This window comes from Mchenga conophoros, linkage group LG16 (genome assembly GCF_057382185.1).
Source record: "Mchenga conophoros isolate Kocher_MC1m ecotype Shallow Benthic linkage group LG16, M_conophoros_male_GT1.1, whole genome shotgun sequence".
Lineage (NCBI taxonomy): Eukaryota > Metazoa > Chordata > Actinopteri > Cichliformes > Cichlidae > Mchenga > Mchenga conophoros.
The window spans coordinates 17,087,538-17,110,712 of NC_140541.1; the positions used below are offsets into that span (position 1 = coordinate 17,087,538).

The 23,175-nt window shown below is 41.0% G+C and overlaps 4 protein-coding genes across 8 annotated transcripts; all 4 read left to right on the forward strand.

The window, feature by feature from the left end:
- The first annotated feature begins 76 nt into the window (after positions 1–76).
- On the forward strand, positions 77–2,721 carry LOC146556517 (uncharacterized). Its single transcript, XM_085249392.1, has 3 exons — positions 77–835; positions 943–1,106; positions 1,438–2,721. The coding sequence occupies exons 1-3, from the start codon at positions 815–817 to the stop codon at positions 1,670–1,672; spliced, it is 420 nt and encodes a 139-aa protein (XP_085105518.1). The 5' UTR covers positions 77–814; the 3' UTR covers positions 1,673–2,721.
- A 550-nt stretch (positions 2,722–3,271) lies between these two features.
- kbtbd7 (kelch repeat and BTB (POZ) domain containing 7) lies at positions 3,272–7,645 on the forward strand. Its single transcript, XM_085249989.1, has one exon. It carries the CDS (start codon positions 3,855–3,857, stop codon positions 5,724–5,726), a length of 1,872 nt encoding a protein of 623 aa, XP_085106115.1. The 5' UTR covers positions 3,272–3,854; the 3' UTR covers positions 5,727–7,645.
- Positions 7,646–8,754: 1,109 nt separating this feature from the next.
- On the forward strand, positions 8,755–11,401 carry LOC146556519 (ras-related protein Rab-33B). 2 transcript variants are annotated; one of them, XM_085249942.1, is made up of 2 exons: positions 8,755–9,025; positions 10,158–11,401. In XM_085249942.1, exons 1-2 carry the CDS (start codon positions 8,768–8,770, stop codon positions 10,602–10,604), a joined length of 705 nt encoding a protein of 234 aa, XP_085106068.1. In that variant the 5' UTR covers positions 8,755–8,767; the 3' UTR covers positions 10,605–11,401. The 2 variants fall into 2 exon arrangements, with proteins under 2 accessions (XP_085106068.1, XP_085106069.1); XM_085249943.1 differs by having other exon boundaries at positions 10,164–11,401.
- Positions 11,402–11,807: 406 nt separating this feature from the next.
- Positions 11,808–21,311, forward strand: katnal1 (katanin p60 subunit A-like 1). Of its 4 annotated transcripts, none has more exons than XM_085248394.1 (12): positions 11,808–12,011; positions 12,559–12,732; positions 13,382–13,542; positions 14,330–14,483; positions 14,606–14,730; positions 14,831–14,936; positions 17,256–17,414; positions 17,646–17,772; positions 17,994–18,128; positions 18,313–18,439; positions 19,614–19,643; positions 19,781–21,311. In XM_085248394.1, exons 2-12 carry the CDS (start codon positions 12,571–12,573, stop codon positions 19,977–19,979), a joined length of 1,485 nt encoding a protein of 494 aa, XP_085104520.1. In that variant the 5' UTR covers positions 11,808–12,011; positions 12,559–12,570; the 3' UTR covers positions 19,980–21,311. The 4 variants fall into 4 exon arrangements, with proteins under 4 accessions (XP_085104520.1, XP_085104523.1, XP_085104522.1 ...); XM_085248397.1 differs by having other exon boundaries at positions 12,584–12,732; XM_085248396.1 differs by having other exon boundaries at positions 19,507–19,643; positions 19,781–19,898.
- The last annotated feature ends 1,864 nt before the right edge of the window (positions 21,312–23,175 follow it).

Sequence of the window (23,175 nt, forward strand, 5' to 3'; positions counted from 1 at the left end):
CAAAAGGGGAAAGGGATTGCAGCCAGTGATGAGCTGTGGAAACCCTACCAGGAGCATGTTGCCCACGAAGGCATAACTATAGGCTCTCTAGGACACAGAAACGCCTCAATTCTTTTTGTTTTTATGTCTGAACGCCTCCAGTTGTTTTGAGCATCTCCCACTAGTACGAGATGCCTGAGCAGACCAAGGAAATTATGTCTCCTGGCTGGTTTGGGAACAGGTGGCTGGGGACTTAGACTTCTGCCCCCCATGACCTGGCCATCGAAAAGTTGCGAAGGGATGGATGAATGGGGAGTTGTAGCTCTACTTACTGCAGTTCAAACTCTATGCCTTCTTTAACTCAGATATGACTCAGCTTAAAAGCATTTGGAGTAATGGTGGTCTAAGGGTGAAACCATATTCCTGTATTCTTCCCTAGTAAAAATACAATACTAAACCAAGTTCAGTCCTATATTCCTTCAAGTGTAAAGTATATCTGAATGCTAATATCGCTGATATTATGGAAGCTACTGCTCAAAAAATAAATGTAGAATTCAGTTTTAGCACATTACAGTTAGGGGGTTTTGAGGTTTTGGAAGATTCACTGTGGCAGCTGTTAGTGTCACAAGGTGGTCACAAAGTGACTAATGTTTAACAAGTGAGTATGTTGATTTTAAATCTCCAGAGTAACACTCAAACACGCCCTACTTTAACATACTGTACCTCAGGAAAGGTGACTAAAATCTCTTATCTTTTATCTTTTGCGCAAAATCATTAAACCAGACCTGAAGACAGATATTGAGTGCACAGTGCTGACCTTTTGGAGTTTTTGATAATGCCCAACAAAGCCCAGGAGGTATGTCTAATCTGCTTTCTTCTGCACTTTTGCGCAGATCATTTATACTAGATCGTTTTTCTCAATGGAATCCCCCTCCCCTCTTTTTTATTTTTTTTTGCCTACAGGATGCTGTGATCAATCTAAAGACGCTGCAGGAGATTTCCAGGCAGCTTGGTTTTGAGTGGACAGTTTTGGCATATGAGCTTGGCTTCAACAGAACTGAGATAGGACGCTTCCACGCCAGCTCTACAGAGAAGAGTGTCCAGGCCAAGGCCATGCTGGAAAGCTGGTAAAGTCTGTGTGTATACTTTTGAAAGTAGCATGTGCTTTGTTTAGAAACTGGTGTTTCTAAATCAAAAGGCAACATCTGTTTATCTTAGCAGTGTTTAGTCCAATTTTATACGTCATCTGAAATCATTGTAGTCTTAAGAAATTGAAGCAGATGCCCAGCAATCTCATGTGAGAAACTTAAATAACTTATTTGTGTTTTATCATGGTCACTTGGGCTCTCTAGACACTCTGTCACTTTTATACAGTTCTTTTTTTTTTGGCTTTTTATACATCAGTGAATTTCTCTTCTTTCCATGAAATACTTTTTAGAGGTCCCTCTTTATTTGCAGGTACGAGAAGTCATGGGACAAGCCAAATAAGACCAAGCTGCTGCAAGACGGACTGGAACGAGCTGGCAGACGGGACCTGGCTGAGAGACTGCATTGCCTTCACTGGGGTCACCAGAAACTGAGTCAAAGGGTGGAGCTTCCCTCTGCCTTCCCCTTCCTCATCACAGTCCACAGGACCATCGACAACCGAGACGCACTACGTAAAATCAACGACCTAAGTCGTAGATTCACTTAAACCTGGGTGAAAACGCAAGTAGCTGTGGCTATGTCTGTAATTTGTGTTCTACATGTGCATATGTGATACTGCAAAGAAGCAAATGGACTCAGAGTCAATTAACCAACAAATCATGATATATGCTACTTTTTGTAGTGCAAGAAATTAAAGCTTTGCAATAAGGACAAAGGCTGTCTTTGGAATCCTAAATAAACTTTTGATTTCAAAAAGTTTATTTATTTTAATTGATGTACAAACGACAAAGGTCAAGACAGTTTATGTGGATCAACTGTGTATATATGTTGTTATAGTTGGCTACAAAGAGCACAGGTGTAAATGGAAAAGTCTGTAGTAAGGTATGGCTGATGGGACCATTTTAAGGAGAGATAATTATTGGTGGATATGTATACTGCATTTAAACAAACATCTGACCATAAAGGGCCAATATGCACATGTGGCTGAATGATGCATATACTAAACTGCAGTGCAAGGGACATGATTTTTTAATGATGGTATGAATCCATATATTTCATATTTTTTATGCATAGTGTCTGGCTGTCACATATACCACAGAGAAGAAGCTCTAATGTGTTACAGCAAATCAAATAAATAGCCCATGCCAGACTATAGAGACTTCAGTATTAATCATAAATGGGGTTTGGGGAGTTATTAAGCATTAAATTAAAATATTATAGTTTTATAGTGGCAATATGTGCTGGACAACTATCTAACTGAGAGCAGGGACTCATAAAACACATTTATTGATTCACGCTGAGAGTTGGATGAAAGGATGACACCACAGATGATGATACCGCCTTCACCTCAGCTTAATAATCTATTATCTATTTTTAGAATTTAGTTTACTAAACTTCTATTAGTTAGTTTATTAACTAATTAACACACACACACGTAGAAAAATATTTAGTATACACATCCAGAAATGCATATACTATTATATATTGTACATATATTTATTAGTTTCAGATGTAGCCATTCTTGTATTTTGCTTGTTTACATTATTGTATTTTGCACAACTCTGTTGCTTGTGAAGCTCGCACACAAGAATTTCACTCACATGTGCTGTACCAATGTACCTGCACATGTGATGTGACAATAAAAGTGATTTGATTTGATTTGATTTGATTATTATCTGAGGACAAAATGTAAAATTTGACTGTAAAAGGATTACATTAATAATTTTGCTTAAAGGCAGTAAGGACTGAGACCACGTGAGCAATTAGAAATAATACATAAGGATTAATTGAAGATATGGTAATGATATAAAAATGAAATAACACAATTACATAAAAATACAAATAAACATATAAGAAATATAGATATATTAAGATTATTACAAAATAGTATTAGTTTCTAAAAATATATATATAACACAATTATATAAAAATACAAGTAAACACAAAAGACATAGAGGTCCATTGTTTAATTTCCAGAATTATCCGCTTTAGCAAAGGGGAAAGTAGTGGGAGGAACCATATTATGTTCCAATCAATCAAATTCAGTTGACCCAGTTGCACAAACCAATCAGAGGGCACTCTTTTTTAAGCAAGGTTGTATGAGTGCGCAACGAGCCAGTGTGGAAGTTAATCAAAGAAGCCTTCAAAATAAGATTTTTTAAATTTGTTTAATTTGATTTAAAATACTAATTTGCGTATTTTAAAATGAGATTCGTGGTCAAAATAGAATATTAAAACCCACCCAGAGCGTATAGCACTGCTTAAAAAGATGAACTAAAAGAACGCGCGATATCTATACGTACAACTGTACTTTATTGTAGAAGTTCTTCTCGGAATATGTAGCTCAAAACCTGGCCGTGTTGACGTTTGTGCCAGCTGCTACACTCAAAACAGAAAACAGCAACGAGGAGGAATTTAGTGAAAATGAACGTTATCGGTAAAGCAGCTCCTTGGAAGTGGTGTGCGGGTCTTTTTCTACTTTGACCGTGACATTATGCTCATTTACAGACCGACAGCTGCCGGATTTCAGACATCCCGGCGACCGTTCAGCTGTTAAATCGCTGTTGCATTTATCCACACTGCTTATGTTTGATTTTCACGTGTAAACGGACGTGTCATTATCAGAGCTCGGGGAACTTGGCGTTACCGAGCATGTTTACCGCGTCACACGGTGCTTTTTGAAACACTGGCCGACGTGAAATAGCTAACTAATCGCTTAAGTTGCAACAATGGCCTCGGCGCTGAGTTGCTTCAGTGGTCCCGAGGTGCTGGAGGACGCCAATCACGCTCGGGGTTTGATGAACGGGTTGAAGTTGCTTTACGATTGCCGGCTGCTCGGGGACGTTACTATCGGAGTTGAGTATGAAGAGGAGTCTTTGGAGCACAGCGGCAACCCCACCAGAGGTGCCATCGACCAACTTTTCTTCTGCAGCCGCAACGTCCTGGCAGCTGCTAGCCCCTACTTCAAAGGCATGTTCACCGGTGGGTTAAACGAGAGCGTGCAGGAAACTGTGGTCATCCGTGGGGTCGATCCTGAGTCTATGTCCGTCATCATCGATTACTGCTACACGGGCAGGGTGACCATCACGGAGAGTAACGTGCAGAGGCTGTATGCAGCGGCCAACATGCTCCAGCTGGAGTACATCAGGAAAGCTTGCTCCTGTTTCATGACAAGGAGACTGGACTTGTCTAACTGTGTGGGGGTACTGAAATTTGCTGACACCTATGATAACCCCGAGCTGAAGGAGAATGCGCAAGCTTTCATTGCCAGGAACTTCGGCCTGGTGTGTAATGGGGGGGATCTTTGCGAGCTGGACCTGAAGCAGCTGAAGGAGTTGCTGTCTCTGGACACCCTGGATGTGGATTGTGAGAAGAAGGTGTGCTCGGCTGCTCTGCAGTGGATCGAGGTGAACGCAGCACAGAAAAAAGAGGATGCGCTGCAAGCACTAAAGTGTGTCCGCTGGAACTTGTTCACTGAGAAGGACAAGTGTTACCTGGAGAGCCTCATGGCAAGGCCTTTCATTGAGAAATACCTGGCATCATTTTTTAACAAGTCCCCCGAGGACGGCTGTGTCATGTCTGCTACTCTGGATGTGCCAAAACACAGAATAGGTGTGAGCGCAAAAGAGATGATCCTCTTCTTTGGCCTACCTAATGACAACATAATGTGCTGCGACCCATACTCGGAGGACCTGTACTTCATGGCCCCTCCTTTAGAGGATCTGAGCAGTCAGGATTACAAACGCTCCACCATGGAGTCCTTAATCGCCTGTGCCACCCCTGAAAACAACTTGTACTTGGCGTCCCACCTCTCGAAACACTTCTGGCTTTACAACCCTGTGCTCAACAGCTGGCAGGAGTTGGCAGAGAGGCCACTGGGCAGAATACATTCTGGAATGGGCTACCTCAACGGGCATGTGTACCTTCTGGGAGGAAGAAACCCGGTGACGGATGCCAGACTGAAGGAGGTGGAGTGTTACAGCGTCCAGAGGAACCAGTGGACGTTTGTGGCTCCTCTGCCTCATTCTCTGGGTAAAATGCAGGTGGTAGCCCTACATGACCACTTGTACGTGGTGAACAAAAGGCGAATGCTTTGCTACGATCCCAAGAGGAACCGCTGGCGCCACTGTGGGTCGCTGAGGCGAGACAAGCTTCACAAGGCCTGTGTGTTCCAGGACCAGATTGTCTGTGTGTGCGACATCCCTGTGGTGAAAGCCTACAGCCCCACTAGGGGTGAGTGGAAGAGGCTCGGCGACATTCCCATCGACAGCCGAGCTCTAAATTATCAGGTGATCCAACACAACGGCAAGCTGCTCCTCCTCACTCAGACTTTACTGCAGCACAACAAGAACAGAGTCCTCATCCACGAGTACGACCCGGCCAGGGACACGTGGAAGAATATCATGGCGGTGTACGTGTCCACGCTGGGGCCCGTATGTGTTTCAACGCGTGTTTACCCAGCGTGCCTTAGCTCTGCCCACAGCTTCTCCACAGAGGAGGACGATGACAGTGGCTCCAGTGCAGACTGGGATTTTGATGGGCTGACAGATGCAGATTCAGACTCTGGCAGCTCTAGCTCATTCTCTGATGAGAACTGGTAGTGAAGTGTGTTGCAGTGTCAAAATTAATTAAATTATTGGGTTTTTACAGGTTGGTTTTGTCTAACGGGGAGCATTGAAGTATTTATTCAGTGTTAAAACAGTCAGGAGAAGCACAGGTTGTTAAAAAAATATTTTCATACGTGTGATCAGTAATGTTAATATTGGGATGCATAAAACCAGAGAAAATGTTTACTGTGCCTCTTTCACAGCATTTCTGCTGGGCAAATACAGGGGTTACTAATTGGGAATAATTGCAATAATTGCTGGAACTGAGCCTTCACTTAACGCTGTTACTTCCAACCTTGCTTTTCCTGGTTCAAAAATGTCAGAGAATCTGTGGGACTACACTTGATCCATGTGGAAACAGAGTGTCAGTGAAAGTGCAAGTGAAACAAAAGTTTAAGGAGTAGAAAAGGGGAAAAAAAATTATGGATTAGCAGTAGTGCTTTGCGTCTTTTGCGTGCAACACCTAAAGGTTTCACATGGATGCCACATCTGTAATGCTTTCGTCACATGCTTCCTGAGGCCCTTCTCTCCTAGCTCGTAGAGCCTGTGAGAGATTTGTCCACGTCAAACTCGAGCTGAGATATTCGAGTGATGTCGCTTGACAAAGCTGTACCAGAGAGCTACAGAAGAACCTAAAGCTCTACGAATGTGCCCACTAGTACTCCTAAGTGGAGAGCCGCTGTTAAGCTTTAACATTATGTTACATGAAGAGTTATTTGGGTAAGCCTTTTCTCTTTAGAGTGAATAAATGAGCATGCAAGCTTAAGATCAGCGTGAAATCATGGCTTGAGTGTTTGTCATATCAGACATCTCAAGTGCCTCTTGTTTATGACTATGAACGAACTGGTTATGAACTGGGCTTTAAAATTTATGGTCCTTTTTATGTAGTTGATGCACACAGCGACATCACACACACACACACGGGCGGTGCTCCAAAAACTGCTGCGTGAAGTCTAGGAGCCAATGTACTGTACACTCTCTCAGGTTTAGCCCATTTGCGATGACAGAGGTTCCTTTTTAGATGTAGTGCGATCACAATGTTTTGGTGACAAATGGTTTTGTTTGAAATCACAGAGTGTATGTGTGTGTTTTCTTATCTATACTTTATTTTTAATGTGTGTGTTGCAACAGTTTTTTTGGGGGGGAGGGGTTTTGAGTATTGCTTGGGTGTGATGATTTATCTGCTTGCCAGAAGACTGCAGAGAAGCCATTGTCCCAGCCAAGCAACCCCTACGCTATTTGCACTTACTGAGATAAATGGTGGAGATAAAATATTACATATCCTCATCAGCAGAATAATGAATCACACAAAAACAATGACCATAAAGTTGAGTCAGCACCTCTGAAAACACTGAAGAGTATAATCATGAGTGACTCTTAGTCAGGGGTTTTTATCAAGCAGTTTTGGGAGTAAAGGGGGAGGAACTGTGGGTAATGACATGCAGCGAAGGCATGGTAGAAATAGAGCTGCTGGTTCCAGAGCTGGGTTTACAAAATAAACTGTTAAAATAGTGGAGTCCCGACTGTCTCTCTGATGAATAATGAAGTTTCTTGAAGTAGATGGGGTGCTTGGCTGTGGATTATAAAGCTGTTTTTGGTAAATGTGTCAAATAAACATCAGTGTATGCTGCAGAGTTACAAGTGTGTGTAGTGCTGAGTTTTACAGAAGTCGTATTTATTGCCACTGCGTGGTGAAACTGGAAGGTTTGGGTTCTGAAGAGTGTTCTTGTGAGTATTGTGAGTTTAATATGGTGCAAAACAGAAACATGGTTCTAATTCTAGGAGGATTGAGTTTTAATAGAAAAATGTGTCATTAATGAAACTAATGGTAATACTTTTTTTTTTTATGAGACATTCATGATGTGTTGACTGATTGAATTGCTACAGAAAAGCAGAATGATTTTTTTTTTTTTTTTAAATAAAAAATCTTATGTTTGTATTTATTTGAGACTGTCTCTGTTTAATGGATTTCCATTGTTAGATGTTCTCTTTGTTTTGTAAGTTGTACAAATTTGTATGAGGTTAATATATTTGTGCTCTTGGAGGATACCTACTGAAGTGTTTGTGGTTGAGTGATATGTCTGTATGTAAATAAGTATAATAGCATACATGATTTTAAAAATAAAAATTTATAGATTTAAAAAAACTTTTCTGAAATATTTTGTACTGACTGTGCTGAAGTCTTGATCCACCCCTCATTTCTTTTTTCCAAGTAGTTAGACTTTCTAGTCTCTTTTTTTTTGTAAGTGTTTTTTCTAAGAAATAGCGGAGGGTGGGTTGTTGCTGTTCCTTGAAGGCAAATCGGGATTGGAGAGATTGGCTGCCATGAGGTCATTCTCAAGGAGAGGAAACAGAAAAAAAATCGACACAACTGTGCTGTCATTTTTGTGTATGGCCAAATGACATAAAACCTGGACTGAAAATCTGTGTCTTGCGAAGTGATGGATCCAAATTTGACATTTCTCACTCAAGTCATCATAAATATTTACAGAGGAGATCAGGAGAGAGGTATGACAGTGAGCATCTACATGCATCTCCAAAACACAGTGGAGGCTCTAAACTGGGGCTGTACTTCAGCCAGCGGTGTTGGGGGTCTAGTCAAAACTCATGAAAGTAATTATGACTGCAGTAAAGCACCATCAGATTTTTATTGGAAAGTATCTGAAATACTGACTTTCAGACTTGAATTCGTCTATTTTTTTATTTTTATTTTACCACTTATTCAATTCAAAATAGGATACAACCCCCCCCCCCCCCCCCCCCCCCCGAATAATTCAAAAGAAAGGAAAGGGGAAAATAATCTCTAACCATATTCCACGTTACATTTTTTAATTGTTCTTTTCCTCTAGCAAGTTCTCTATCGGATCTCTACAGAATAATGTGTACAGCTAAATAACACAAGAATTTGATGAATTGCTTGTATTCTGCACGTAGCCTACAGCTACATTTAAGTACATAGGTTCAAAGGTACTCTCCTTTGGAGTCTCGCGATATTTCAGAGCTGTAGCGCCGTCCAGACCGCGAGAAGATGAGCAATGGCAATAGAAAACAAACCTGGGGAGGAATTTGACACAATTTTCAGTCGAAACGATTCCCTGGAGCTCTCCTCTCACCACGAATACGACACTACACACGCTCGGATTTTCAAGATAATAGTAATAGGAGACTCAAATGTGGGGAAGACGTGTTTGACCTACCGGTTCTGCGGGGGCACTTTCCTGAAAAACCCTGAGGCAACTATCGGGGTCGATTTCAGAGAGAGGACGCTGGAGCTGGACGGAGAGAGTATCAAGGTGAGAAGTCCTACATTTCAAGAAAGGCACACGGCAGATACCTGTGAACGTTCACTGTTTTTTTTGGCTATGTTAGGTTTATAGGTCAGCTCACAGAGCCTGACCTGGAGTCTGTTTTCAGCCTGTAGGCATGTGATGGAGCTTACTTTGACCAGTTGTTAAAATGAAGGCTTTGTCACCCCTATGAGGCCATTGTCATTGTTCACAAGAAAGGGAATAACGAAACTTGGTGTAAAGCCAGTTCATAGTCATTTCTGTTCTTCCACATATAAGTGTTTATCTTCATTCTATCCTCATTTGCCTGGAGATTTCCCCCCTTTTTACGAGCTTCCAGTCAAAGTGAAACAGATCATGCCCCAGTCTGATGAAGTGATCCAGATGCAACACAATAACAGGTCACCCAAGTAGATTTTTAATAGTTTTTCCCGCAAATTTAAACCCATTTTTTGGAGATGCTGTCAAAAAAGGTCTATTTTGGAGCACTTTCCACAGCAGACAATTTGACTCATCACAGTGGGAACATGCAGTCTATAATAATGACACTAATGTTAGCTCTGTCTGTCGGTGTTTCAGTAAACCATGACAGTGAGTGAGTAAAAGGCAGTGAGCCAGGATGCACATTACCCGATTGCCGATAAAAGGAATTCAGCCATCTCTGGTTTAATAATTTAAACTTCAGGTTCTCCTTCTGTAAGATGCCCAAGTGTCTGCTGCAAAAATGCCCTAACTATCCTAACTTAACCAACATTTGTTTGAGCAAGTGCAAAAATCCAGTCTGTGGTGATAATGTATAGCTTATTCTGCTGTGCAGTATCCTTCCATTGTTTCCCTGAAGCTGCTAAAACTTTGTTTTGAAAAAAAAAATCAAGATGCATCATGCTGAATCATTAAGAAAAAACCAGTATTTAACTCTGCAGAAATAGAGATGTATATTTACACACACACACATAAAGCATATGTAGTAAGAACAAACGTTGAAGGTTGGAGCTGAGCAGCATAAACAAAATAGGGAAGCTGGAATGACGCTTTGCTGCCTCCTATTGAACTGGCTGGCAAAAGCACAAATATAAAATAACACTGGCCATATGCTTTAAATAGGACTCTGTGGCATCATTTTTTTCTGCTGTGCTAGTTACAGATTTGGGACACAGCAGGTCAGGAGCGCTTCAGGAAGAGCATGGTGGAGCACTACTACCGCAGCGTCCACGCTGTCATCTTTGTGTACGACGTGACCAGCCTTTCTTCCTTCGAGAGCATCCCCGAGTGGATTCAGGAGTGTAGCCGGCACTCCGTGGGGCCCCTTGTGCCCCGCATCATGGTAGGAAACAAGTGTGACCTGAGGGACCGCCGGGAGGTTCCCACATCAGCCGCACAGTGTCTCGCTGACAGCTACAACTTCCCACTGTTTGAGACTTCAGCCAAGGACCCATCTGAGAAGGAAAACGTGGATGCTATCTTTCTGACTTTAGCTTACAGACTGAAGAGCCACAAACCCCTGAGACTAAAGCAACCCAGTGAGAGCAATTTGAGGCAAATGTGGAACCAGAGAGAGCGGGAAGCAGCAACTTGTCAATGCTGAGGTCACCTACATCCTCCATGGATGTACTTGGATTATTTAATACTATAATGGCAGTCCTTCAGGAGTGTGCTGAGAAAAGCAGATTTCAACAACACGAGGCTTAAAATTTACAAAGCACTCTCAAATCAGTTAGCTAGAAATGATAGAAGCTTGGCAAGATTTTACAATTTTCCCTGCCTGGTATGAGGCACAGCTAAATTAAATAAACAAGTCCGTAAAATGCATGAATGCATATGGAGGTATGCTGAGTATTTGTAGCCCAAACTGCACTTCGATCGCCGAGTCTGCAAACTGAAGATTGCAGAGCGCACTTTAGTGGATGCATGATCATAAATGATATGCAGCCGTCGTCAGTACAGCAACATTACTGCACTACAATGTATCTGCAGCTCTCAATGCAATTAAAAGACAAACTTAATGAAGAGAAAATTTGATTTTTTTTGTGTGTGTGTAAAGGGACCAATAAGATATGCTGATACTGTGACAAACACTGCAATTGTGCAATTGCAATTGAAGTGATATTTTAGTTCTTAAAAGTGCAGTGTGAGACTTGGTGCTGTTATTGAATGTATTTGTGTCAGCTCATGCACATGGAGAGCTGTCTGGAAAGAAAGCTCAAGAACACAAGGGATAAAATATAGCTGCTCCACATAGTTCACTTGAAAAGCATGCCGAAAAAGAAACTCAGTGGATCTGAGGAAAAACACCACAGCTGACTGTTTCATTTGTTGCATGTATACAATAATAATAATACACTGTACAGATGCAAATCAATAAAAGTGGTTGTTTCAGTGTCATCTTTTCTGAATGTTTCTGGTGTTGTTTGCCACTTGAAGTGTAATGTCACTGCTCTGTCAGTTATTGCTTCACAGCAATTATTTTTCATTTTAATTCATGACCTGTAGACAATCTAGATCCACTTTAATTTCTGCTAAGGAAAAAAAAGTCTCACTTAATCACCTGAAAAGGATCGTGTTACATGATTAAAAGTTCCAAAACTACAGCTACAAGCTTTGTAGTGAAATTAAAGACGATATCTTGCAGTATTTGACACGTTAGCGGCGACCAGTGGCAGACTTGTGCACGACATAGTTCTTGATAAATTAGCGAAAACATGTAAAATGGCAAATCCGTCACTTGTAGCTAATTTTGTAGTTATACATAGAATACATCTAACACATTTAGGCCTTACTAGGTTAGATTAATACGATCACAGGTCGGCAGCTGAGTTGCTTTCATCGGCGACGTCTAGGGTGTCACATTTACCAGCCTGCAGCAAATCCGTGAAAGCAGCACGGCAAAAAGCTGTTTGTATTCCTCGCGCGGCGTCTCTCCGCGGCCATGGTAACACTGTCCTCAATGCTGGACATCTGATTAAAAACATACAAGCGAGGGCTTTTCATACAGGTATGAGATTTTTTTTTTCTGTGAACACGCAATTAAAATTTAATTTAGCTCGTCGTGAGTGTGTTTGTCTACGGGAAATTTGAACGCAAGCTGGGAGGATTAAGTACCGTTTGGGTTATTGGCACAGGATTCGTTTTGTTTTCTCGTCTGTGGCCTAGTAGCAAGCTAGCAAAGGGCTAACGCCGGTAATATTATAGGGTGTGTTAAAAAAGAAGCTGATTTGAACAGAGGTTTCATTTAGTAATCAGGTAAAGCGCCCCGGGCAAATGTGTTCATTCAAAACCGACATCAGCTAGCTTAACTAACGTGCTTTACCGGGTGTAGCCGTTTCTGAGTTATCTGATGGGCAGCCGACATTCAAGGAGCTGCCCCATCTTGTTATGAGATTCGGTTATAATGAGGACACTTAATAATAATAATAATAATAATAATAAAAGGAAGAAAATGTGGAGGCTTTAGATTGAAACACTGAACTAGCATTAACCTTTGAACTCTTACTGTTTCACTAATCAGGTCATGCAATTGCTTGTTTCTTTTTTCCATGTAGCTGTTATAAATCATGAATCTTGCAGAAATATGTGACTACGCCAAGAAGGGCCGTGAGTACGCCTTGCTTGGGAACTATGACTCCTCCATTGTGTACTACCAGGGCGTCATTCAACAGATCCACAAGCACTGTCAGTCCCTCAGAGACCCTGCACTTATAGTCAGATGGCAACAGGTGAGTCCCCTGGTATATTAGTTACTGAACCTGAGACTTCAGTTCAACTGTACGTAGGACTTAATCCTGGATGAAAAGCTTTCCTTTGATGTCAAAGGCTGGTTTTTTTTGTTTGTTTGTTTGTTTGTTTTTTGTTTAAGGTGCATTATTTTAAGAAAGTTTTCATTTGTGTAATTTCTCATGTTTGTTCCGATCTATTAGCTTGGTCGTCTCTGGTGGACAAAACACATGTAAAAGCATTCTGTAATGTTGCTGGTGTAAATGCAGAGACATTGTAAGAGAGAAGCACGGCAGTCAAAGAATCCTGAATTTAAAACTAACTACCCAAATTGTTACACACACACACACACACACACGCACACACACACACGCACGTGTATGTATGTATGTGTGTGTGTGTGTGTGTGTGTGTGTGTGTATATATATATATATATATATATATATATATATATATATATGGCGTGTGTGTGTGTATATATTGTGTTTTACGCCCTGCTTCATGAAGGAGTTTTTTTTTGTTTTGTTTTTTTTGGCCTAACATTGTGCATTGTTTCGTTTTTGGGTTTTTTTGTATGTTTTTGTTAGTTCAGCTGCTGTATTTTCAGCTGGATGGTCAGTGATGCAGTGCACCTCTTCCCTTTGTTTCCAGCTTAATAAGGAACTGACTGAGGAGTACGAGCAAGTGAAAAGTATCATGGCAACGCTGGAGAGCTTTAAGTTAGAGAAGCCGACTGACATCCAAGCCCTGCAGCCAGAGGAGAGACTAGAAGATCCAGCTGTGTGGCCCCCTCCCATCCCTGCAGAGCACAGGTGTGTGGATGTGTTGGAGCTACGTTTTTAGCTTCATGGATTTTTTTTCTTCTTTTCCTGCGGTCAGTTAAAATAAATAAGTGAAGTTTTGAAAATGTGAGCCAGCAAACATATTTAGCGTTATAGTAAGCATGTCACACTGTGATCTAAAAAGGTTTGGGTTATAATTTTGTTTTAAACTATTCTCCAATCTCACCCGTTATTAAACTAAATGCTCAGTGCAGTGTCTTAGCCTCACTTCCTAAATTCTGGAGGAAAAATTTTATTATTCTGAGTCCATTAATATATATAATATATATATAATACATATAATACCAGGAAAGCTTAGAAAGATTCTTGCAGACTGCTATCTTTTTGTCAGTTCTCTCTTTTGTTCTTTTCATGTTGAGTTTAAAACAACAAAAACACAAAATATGGACTTTTCCCCTTTAACTGCAGATTACAAATGCTTTCTTAGTGACAAACTATATCTGTATTTAACTTACTGTACATCAGTTTTGACAGAGATGATTGTTACTGATGCTACCCAGAAACTCTGTGGAACACAACATCTCCATAAGGAAGCGCTCTTTAAAGTACAAAGAGACATATTTTGCATAATCACTTTCATCTCTACAAGCACAATGTGCCTCTGCAGAAAAGTAGCAGAGCTCGTTTATAACTAATGCTCTAAAGGAACTTTTGGTAAACCGATGGGAACCTGTGGTTGATGGCTCTCTATGTAGGTGTGTCCTATTATTATCACACTATTATCCATTAGTATATTCCTGCGCGTGTGTCTCTGTAGGAATCCTGTTCCAATAAAGCGGCCCAACAGTGGAGTGAAGCAGCAGAGGAAAGAGTCCCCTGGCCTGCAGCATCGAGGGGCAGGGCCGGGAGGCCGTGCTCAGGCCAATGCTAAAGGAGACCGGCCGGGATTCACAAAATGCAAAGATGATAAGGTTCAGACTCCAGCTGTGTCATGGTTTAGTGAACATATTGATAAATAGGAAATGAGTAAGTCTGTGCTCCAAACACATCAGGTTTTTGTTCTGTTTCTTTTCCACCTTTTTGTCTCCATCAGGGAAAGAAAGGGGGAGATGTGCCGGGGGATGAAGGGCATAAGAAGTTTGATGGCACAGGATATGACAGTGACCTAGTGGATTCGCTGGAGAGAGATATTGTGTCCCGTAACCCTAACGTGCACTGGTATGGAAGTATCCTCTGATACTTATATAATACTTCTCAGGTTCTGCAACGAGGACACATTTCAACAGTGCTGCTGGCTAATTACTTTGGTAAACTGCAGGAATGACATTGCTGATTTGGAAGATGCTAAGAAGCTCTTGAGAGAAGCAGTGGTGTTGCCGATGTGGATGCCTGATTTCTTTAAGGGCATTCGCCGCCCTTGGAAGGTACACACACATACACACACACACCTGTGATTTTTCACATATTCTCTACATGCAAACTTTATCTAGTTCCTTACTGGGGGTTTTAAAAAATGAGCGAGTAATTGCAGAAGTATATAAAGATGTTTTTCAGCTGTGAGATACTCACTTTGTTCAGTAGCACACCTACCATTTTGAGTATCTTGCAGCATGTTGCACCAGCTACATCAAAGTTTGAGCGTTAAGGTCAACACCAACTTCTACATCAAGACTAGTTAGCTTCACACTAAATCTAGTACTTTATTCAAGTGCGCCATTTCTGTTGACACTATCACTGTCAACTCAAGTCAGCCTCAGTTCGGTTCTGCAGACTTTTGTTTTATCTTGCTCCTTTCTGTCCACGTGTTTCCAAACGTTCCTGTATAATTTCCTAAAAAAATATCGTCTCATTGTATCTGATCCTGTGAGATTTGGCCTCATGCAGCACATTTCTCTCTCTCACTTGACTAATTAAAATGTCAAACTTATCATTTCTCTTCTAACGTTAACAACTCTGCCGTGGGATAAAAGATTCCACCAACAACTTAACAGTTCCAAGTAAATACAGCATAAAATCACGTTGAAGGCGTTCACAGTCAACATGTGCTTATTTTAAATAAAGACAATAAATAATAATATTTTGGCTCGCCTAACAGTAACATTAACAGTAAATGTTAAACAAGTCGTGCCTGTTCAGAATCAGAAAGTGACGCCTTCCTTTATATTTCTGTCTTGTGTTCATGCATGCAAATTTCCATAAAGTCGAGGTTCAGCGAGTGGAGAGGGAGAGCACGCTAACACAGAGAGCTTGAGAAACATCACAAAAAAACCATTAAATAATCAAATAGTTTTCATTTGTGAAAACTTCTGCCTCAAATAAATGACTGATGAGGAAGATGAAGACACATTTTAAGAATAAGAACCAGTCTGCAAATGTCATTTGATAAAATGGAACAACTTGCATATGTAATGTCATTCATATTATCTCTAAACAGGTAACATCTACCAATACACTGCAGAATGCAGTTGGCTAAATTCAGAAAGAGCAGTAAGCTTCGGAGATTGGCTGATCACGTAGCCTGATCACAAGTAAAATGCGGCAACTAAAATATTTTTACAAAGTCAAAGTCTCCACAGACTCCACAGAGATGGGAGGCTTCTTCTGCATCAGCCTCGTTTAAACTTTCATCATGTGAGACTGCTTCCCCTGAGGCCCAACCATGTGAGGGTTAATACTTTATGGGGGGAGTTATAGCAGCACAATGCTTTTCATTTGTCTTATATAGGCATGCATAATTAAAATTCTTCACTAACTTTAAATAGATGGATAGTCTTTCTTTTTCTTTTTTTAATCACTGAAGGTGAAGTAAAATTAAAGAGCGATAAGTCAGTTGCAGAGGAAAACAGGTCAATGGTTGTTTTCTCAGCACACAGGTGAGTGGAGGTATGTGTTTTGTTAGCACGCACATTTAGGTCTACGCAGTTCCGTTTTGTTCTGTGCTCTGCAGCACGTCTGAGTGTTTCTACTCCTAATGCAGGTGCACATACGCTCCCATCTGCTCCTGCTGAGATTCTGATCAATACCCACCGCAGTACTGTTTTATATTCCGAGTCGCTCGACTCAGTCCTGCAGTCAGCATAAGACACACTAGCCTAAATTGACTGAGGCATAAAAATAAAATTTCTTTAAAATGAAATGGATTATGTCAGTCGTTCTTCCTTTTGTGGTTTCTGTAATCTCCGTAGCAAAAGGCGCCAAGCAGATATAGAAATGTTAGACGGCGGAGTGGCAGCGATATTAAAAAATGGTTATAGAGGAGATTTAAATCAGGGTTTGACACTTTTGTTTAATATAACAGGCTTTTAAATAACATGCAATTATCCAGTCTCAAACAGGGATTACAGTCTACGGGAAGGCAATCCATTCACATTCAGACTAATATCCTATTCTCACAGGAGCGAGCTTTAGAGGTGCTGGTAAATGGATTTTTTTCTTTTCTTTTTTTTAACATCTGGACTGAGCTAGCCCCCTCCCCCCCAAATCTCCTGTGTGCTCAACTATCGTGATGTTTAACTTGGTATCGATCTTCTCATGTGAGTCTTGACAAGGCAGCCATTAAGTCTATTTCCCAGGAAGTTCTTAAAAGGAATGTGGGAGCCGCATACTGATATAACAACTGTTAATGGTCGTAGTGAACTGAATACTGATCTTCTGTGTTTGCAGCCTGATCCTTTCTCTGTGTGTGCGTGTTCATTTGTTTACTTGTCTAATGTTTTAAGATTGTGTGACATTTTGCTTTTTAGGGTGTATTAATGGTCGGCCCTCCAGGTACGGGGAAAACCATGTTAGCCAAAGCCGTGGCCACAGAATGTGGGACCACTTTCTTCAACGTGTCCTCCTCCACGTTGACCTCCAAATACAGGGGCGAGTCGGAAAAACTTGTCCGTCTGCTGTTTGAAATGGTGAGCGTGTGTGGAAATAAGCATTTGGGCCTATGGGCAAAATGCTGAACCCTTGCATTTTATCTCCTTCCCTGTGAGTGTGCGTGTATGTTTTTTGAATGGGTGAATCAAAGTGAAATTACGAAGCACTTTGGATAAAAGCAGCACAGAAGAATGCGGCCGCTTCCTATTTACATGTGTGTGCACTGCAGCGGAAAGGAAACTCACAATGCGAAACTTCTTCCTTCTCAGGCCCGATTTTATGCGCCAACGACCATCTTTATAGACGAGATCGACTCCATCTGTGGCAGGAGAGGAACATCTGATGAACACGAAGCCAGCCGCAGGGTCAAATCTGAACTTCTTATTCAGATGGATGGTTAGTGGATTAGAGAAATGGGTGAAGCTGTGCGCGGCTTGCTGTTACAGTTAATCAAGGATATTGCAAAAATTTGAATTAGAAGCAAACGGGACAGGTGTCATAATGCATTTGTCCCTTTGGCGCCTCATTACAGCTAAATGACTTTTTGAGATACTTTGAAACTGAATGTGTTGCGTAAACAAGCTGAAAATTTTGTTTTGTTGTTTTTTTGCGAGCAGGTGTTGGGGGAGCCCTGGAGGGTGACGACCCCTCTAAGATGGTGATGGTCCTGGCTGCCACAAACTTCCCTTGGGACATTGATGAAGCTTTGCGACGACGGCTGGAAAAGCGGATCTACATCCCTCTGCCCTCAGGTGACCTCACCAGGCACAGACTGACAGCACAGAAACTAAGATGACTGATGACTTTGTAACACCGTGGACTTCTAATCATTGTTTTATGTGCCTCTCTAATGCTTTTCATTCCCATTTCTCCTTAACTGGTTTTCAGATGCATTGCCCTTAAATTAAAACAATTTTTGTGTGTATTTGGATGTAGCTGTTGGTCGTGTCGAGCTTCTAAGGATCAACCTGAGAGAGGTGGATTTGGCTACAGACGTAAATCTGGACCTCATTGCTGAGAAGATCGAGGGCTACTCTGGAGCAGACATCACCAACGTCTGCAGGTGTGCATGGTTTAGAAACTGATTATCAGTTTATGTTTCATGTTTTATATACAGAACACAGTAAAGCAAATGCTGCTTTGTGTTCTTTGTTTCAATATGCTCGTACCTAAACTATTAAAAGATTGTTATCACTGCACGTTACTGTTGGGGTAGCATGTAATAAGTGGTGAGATGGCAAACTGTTGCTGTGGAGCTAAAAACTTCTGATTGGCTCTGGGTCTTTAGCAGAGTTCCCAATTTGCGAGTGCTGTGTAAAACTAGACTTTGACTGATTTTATATTCTCCTAATTCACTTTATCCAGAGTGGCTTACGAATGCTGCTGTGCAATTTATCTTTTTTAAAAGCCTGAAGCAAGAGTAGTGCTGCTTCCTCAGTGATCGTCCTGCTAGCACACTGGAAGCTCAGGCTTTTTCCTCTCTGTTTTTCACAAGTACTGCCACAAAGCAGTTTTCGTGCTCAGCAGCCTCAACCTTACAGAGCTTTTGGAAAAACTCCTTCCGGGGTAGGGATTTTACCTTGCAATTTGAAAGGTGTGGGCCTTTATGTCTCTTCTTCTTGGTCAGTGGACAGTTAGGGTTATATCGCCACCTATTGCTTTGTCATGTTTTGTGGCCTGCACCTGCATGTAGACTAAATTTAAGTTACAAATCGTTGTCTTTTTAGTAAACCTCCAATTTTTGAATCACTGTGGTACTTTAATCTGGCCCTGAGAAAAAATAATTTTATCTAATTCATAACTGCAATGCCTTCTTTTAGTACCTTTCCATATAAATACCAATCAACTCAGGAACACAGGCTGCTAGTAATTTGCTTCATCTCTACCTAAATGTATAACTCTGTTATTACTTGCTAAATAAGCAAATTATGCAAAGAGTAACTGCACACACGATAATGATAATTTGACTGTCAGATCATGAGGTCACGTCGTCCCTGTTGTGTTTTTATCAGCTCTGTCTCTTCAAACACGCAGCACTGTTTTGATTGTAGTGCAGTGTAGCAGTTTTTTTAGTGTAAGACTTTTATCCTCACTGTCCTGTCCTTGATGTGGGGATCCTTTCTGCTGTAGCACTGGCAGGAATGGCAGGCATTTCATGCATCCAAAGCTGTCTCTGCTCATCTCTCCCTCACATTGTTTCATTGACCTTGGATGCATGCTCATTGTCCAACATACAGCGTAGCCTGCAGGATTTCATCACAGCTCAGGTACAATCCTTTCTGACAGGGCTAAAACACAGCAAATGTGTAATTTAAAACAGTGCAATTATGTTTGGCGTGCCAAGACTAACTGTCTTCTGTCTGCCTCTGTCCACTCCCTGCTTGTTTCTTTACACATACGTCAGGGACGCCTCCATGATGGCGATGCGTCGTCGAATCCAAGGCCTGAGCCCCGAGGAGATCCGAGCTCTGTCCAAAGAAGAGCTGCAGATGCCCGTGACCATGGAGGACTTCACACTGACACTCAAGAAGATCTCAAAGTCTGTTTCTGCTGCAGACCTGGAAAAATACGAAGCCTGGATGGCTGAGTTCGGGTCAGTATAGAGATCGGTGGTGATTAGAGCCAGAGGGGCGAAAACCGTGAGAGGAGGACTGCTAGCTTTGAAAATATTTAAGGCCTTGAAAAGCAGCAGTGGAGTGAGCGCTTGTATTTCAACAAGTCAGCACATCAGGGATCAGAAAGACTGGTGCCTTTTAGGGAACATGAAAAAGGTGGCTTCACCCCTGCAATTTCACTTGCTGTCCAGAACTGTGTTTGTAGAGATGTCAGTCATCCAGCCCACTCAGGTGACCCGATGAAGGCTGGGTAAACCTCTCACACTGGGAACTTTTATGTAAACTACCAGCTTAATACACACAGGGAATGTGCATAAGGTTTTATACATGAGACCTCATGCAAGAACAGTTTTACACTGCAGAGCTTTCAAGTCCAGCATCTAAGAACACCGTTTGAAACCGTGTACAGCTGTTTTCACACAAGACTCCCTGGAAAAAGTCGAGGGAATTAGATCTGAAAATTATCCATAGTTGTTCTTTCCTACATGTGGCACACAGCAGGAAACAGTTACCAGTTAGATTTGCTGTAGGTGAGGGGGCCATCTGAATAAGGCAGGAGGCAAGACACAAAATGTGTGAATACACCAGACGAACATTTAGCTGCGCTATTCTCACATTAGTGCGGGCTGATTTCACACAGGCTTGAGCGGGCAGGTTAAAACTGTCTCCGATCACATGCGCCTCTGTGAAGTAATGTCTAGAATAATTCAAGGTGTGAAAACAGCTAAACGAGTTAGATATCCTATCAGACACACGTTGCACCCGGACAGTGACTTGCAAATAGGTCACCGTCTTACAGAAATATTGGTGAAATTACTGCAGCACAGCAGGCAACATTAAAGAAAATGTCTTTCAAATTAACAAAAAATCTCTATATAAAGTGCACGAGTGGACCTCTCATGAATTTCATTTCAGAATGTGAGAAGTTCTCTTAAATCTGTCACTTAGGGACAAATCTGTTCTTGCACGAGGCCCCCGTGTCATAAAAAACTTCTTGAGGAGCTCATGTATTTATTGCTGACTGAACAAACTTGAACTGAACCTCAATATTGTGGTAGGTTTAGAATAAAGTGTTGCACTGGCACACGGCGCAATATCTTTGTGTCTTTTGACTGAGTGATTGTCTGTTCTGTTAAGTTTTATGTTGTGTTGTTGGTTTTAATATCTGTTTTTAATTAATGTTATGTTTCAATGAGAAAAGCATATGTAGTCATACTTTTTGAAAAGAGGACATGAGCACTGGAACCATGAATTATTTTTTCTGTTTGTTTATTTGTTTGTTTTTAGTTAAATTAAAGAAAATACTTACCTCACCAAAAATCCTTGACTTCTGTTTTTAATGTAAACACTTAAACTTAGACAGGTTATGTCTTGTAGAATAGAAGGGACACTCAAAAAAGGCAAACATGAAGCAATTATTTGACATTTGAAATGTTTGGGTTTTTTTTTAAGTTTATTAATTCAAATATTTAATCATTAAGGAAAATATGCTTTGTATGAACCAAATAGATACCAAGCAAGTAAATTCCATTTGATCAATTTCAAGTTAATGTCATGTTTTATACTGTACTTGTATAACAAAATTACATGAGGAAAAAAACAGAATTTTATTTTTTGAGTGCAGATGGTATGTTTATATTTTCCTTTTTGTTTTTATATGTAATTCTATACCGGCTACTCTTGGAAATGCTGCTGCTAGTCACACAAAAAAGAAAGAAAGAAAGTCCTCTTACGTTTTCTTTCTCCAGAAAAAGCTGCATCACACTATTGGCTGAACAGAGATGGATCTGTTGGCATTTGAGCCAAAAGTTGAGGTGTCTTCGGAAAACTCTGTAAAGCTCCTGTGCAGGTTAAAAAGGCATGACAGCAGGTGTGATGTTAATGCAGCAAAGTGTAGATTAGTCTGTGTATTGGGTTAGAGATGGTACATCAGCCTGTTTACTACACTTAATACACTATGACCACCGTACGATTTGTATGAGCTGTAAGATTTTCTAAGATGCTGGCTTTTGTTCTTCTGTTTTTCCTGTGTAGTGCTCAGGCGCTAATAGGTTTTTCTAGGCCAACAGATGTGCATTTGATGTCTGAAATGTCTTTTATTCAGACATCACACAAATTGGTTCAAAGCGCAGTCCTAGCCCTGACTGTTTGTTCTCCGATAAATGTTAAACAGATTTTATTGCAGGTGGATTTATTGTCAAACGGCGTCTGTATGCTCGAATTTTCCAACTGCTGAAATGTACTGGAAGCTAATTAGAAAAGACTGGTCAAACGGAAAGAAAAAGGAGATTACTGTGCCTCTGCACTCTGACAACAACACTCTGACAACCTCGAGATAAAAACCTTCACAAAAGTGCAAGGATGGCCTTGACTAGACTTTTGAGTGACCTCACAAAACATGTTTTTTGCCACAAGCACAAACTAATTATGAAACAGTTTCACACAGAAATGAAGAAGCAGTGTCATTTTATACAAAAAAACTAAACAAAACCTCATCAGTAGGGCTGTTCATATAACGATATCTTTCATTTTACACTATCGTTTGTTTCGTGGTGTCGCAAAATAAACTGTTTACGGCAATATTTTTTCATTTGATGGTCACTGTAGTGGCTATATTAATTTCTTAAAGTTCTCTCTTTCTCTTATATTTAATATAACCACACTACAGACGGACAACCGCCTGTTTTTATGCGTTGTGGTTAGCAACAACGACGGTAACACCATCGCGTGTCCGCTTGTTTATTTTCCACATAAACCTTTCACAATAAAGCTCAAGATCCTGTTGAGACTTTTCAAAATAAACTGAATCACGTGAAAGAGCAGATTATTTACGGATGAGAAGTAAAAAAGAGCCGCCAGGTGCTAAAAAATAAACCTTAGACTCAAACAACAGCTTTTCCCCGCAGCACGCCGTGTAATAAATACAAAGAAAACGGCGGCTGGTACAACTTGTGTTTAAAAATGTATAGTTTCATGCATCAGTTAAAACACTGGACTCCAGCTACATGACGCGCAGATGGAAACACTTCCCGCAAGTCGAGCTGTCCGACATTCACAGAATTTACAGAAAATGTTACATTTTTGTGATTTATATCGGGATATGAGATTTTGGTCATATCGCACAGCCCTACTAATCAGATACTAAAATCTCGACAGTAGTCTTCGGTCCCCACTCTGAAGGTGG

Bases quoted from the DNA above. Each gene is read 5' to 3' on its own strand.
- LOC146556517 (XM_085249392.1), top strand. From the start codon at position 815: ATGCCCAACAAAGCCCAGGAG. The intron at 836-942 runs GTATGTCTAATC...TTTTGCCTACAG, and splicing joins TGCCCAACAAAGCCCAGGAG to GATGCTGTGATCAATCTAAA. The intron at 1,107-1,437 runs GTAAAGTCTGTG...CTTTATTTGCAG, and splicing joins AAGGCCATGCTGGAAAGCTG to GTACGAGAAGTCATGGGACA.
- kbtbd7 (XM_085249989.1), top strand. From the start codon at position 3,855: ATGGCCTCGGCGCTGAGTTGCTTCAGTGGTCCCGAGGTGCTGGAGGAC.
- LOC146556519 (XM_085249942.1), top strand. From the start codon at position 8,768: ATGGCAATAGAAAACAAACCTGGGGAGGAATTTGACACAATTTTCAGT. The intron at 9,026-10,157 runs GTGAGAAGTCCT...CTGCTGTGCTAG, and splicing joins TGGACGGAGAGAGTATCAAG to TTACAGATTTGGGACACAGC.
- katnal1 (XM_085248394.1), top strand. From the start codon at position 12,571: ATGAATCTTGCAGAAATATGTGACTACGCCAAGAAGGGCCGTGAGTAC. The intron at 12,733-13,381 runs GTGAGTCCCCTG...CTTTGTTTCCAG, and splicing joins TTATAGTCAGATGGCAACAG to CTTAATAAGGAACTGACTGA. The intron at 14,937-17,255 runs GTACACACACAT...TTTGCTTTTTAG, and splicing joins GCATTCGCCGCCCTTGGAAG to GGTGTATTAATGGTCGGCCC.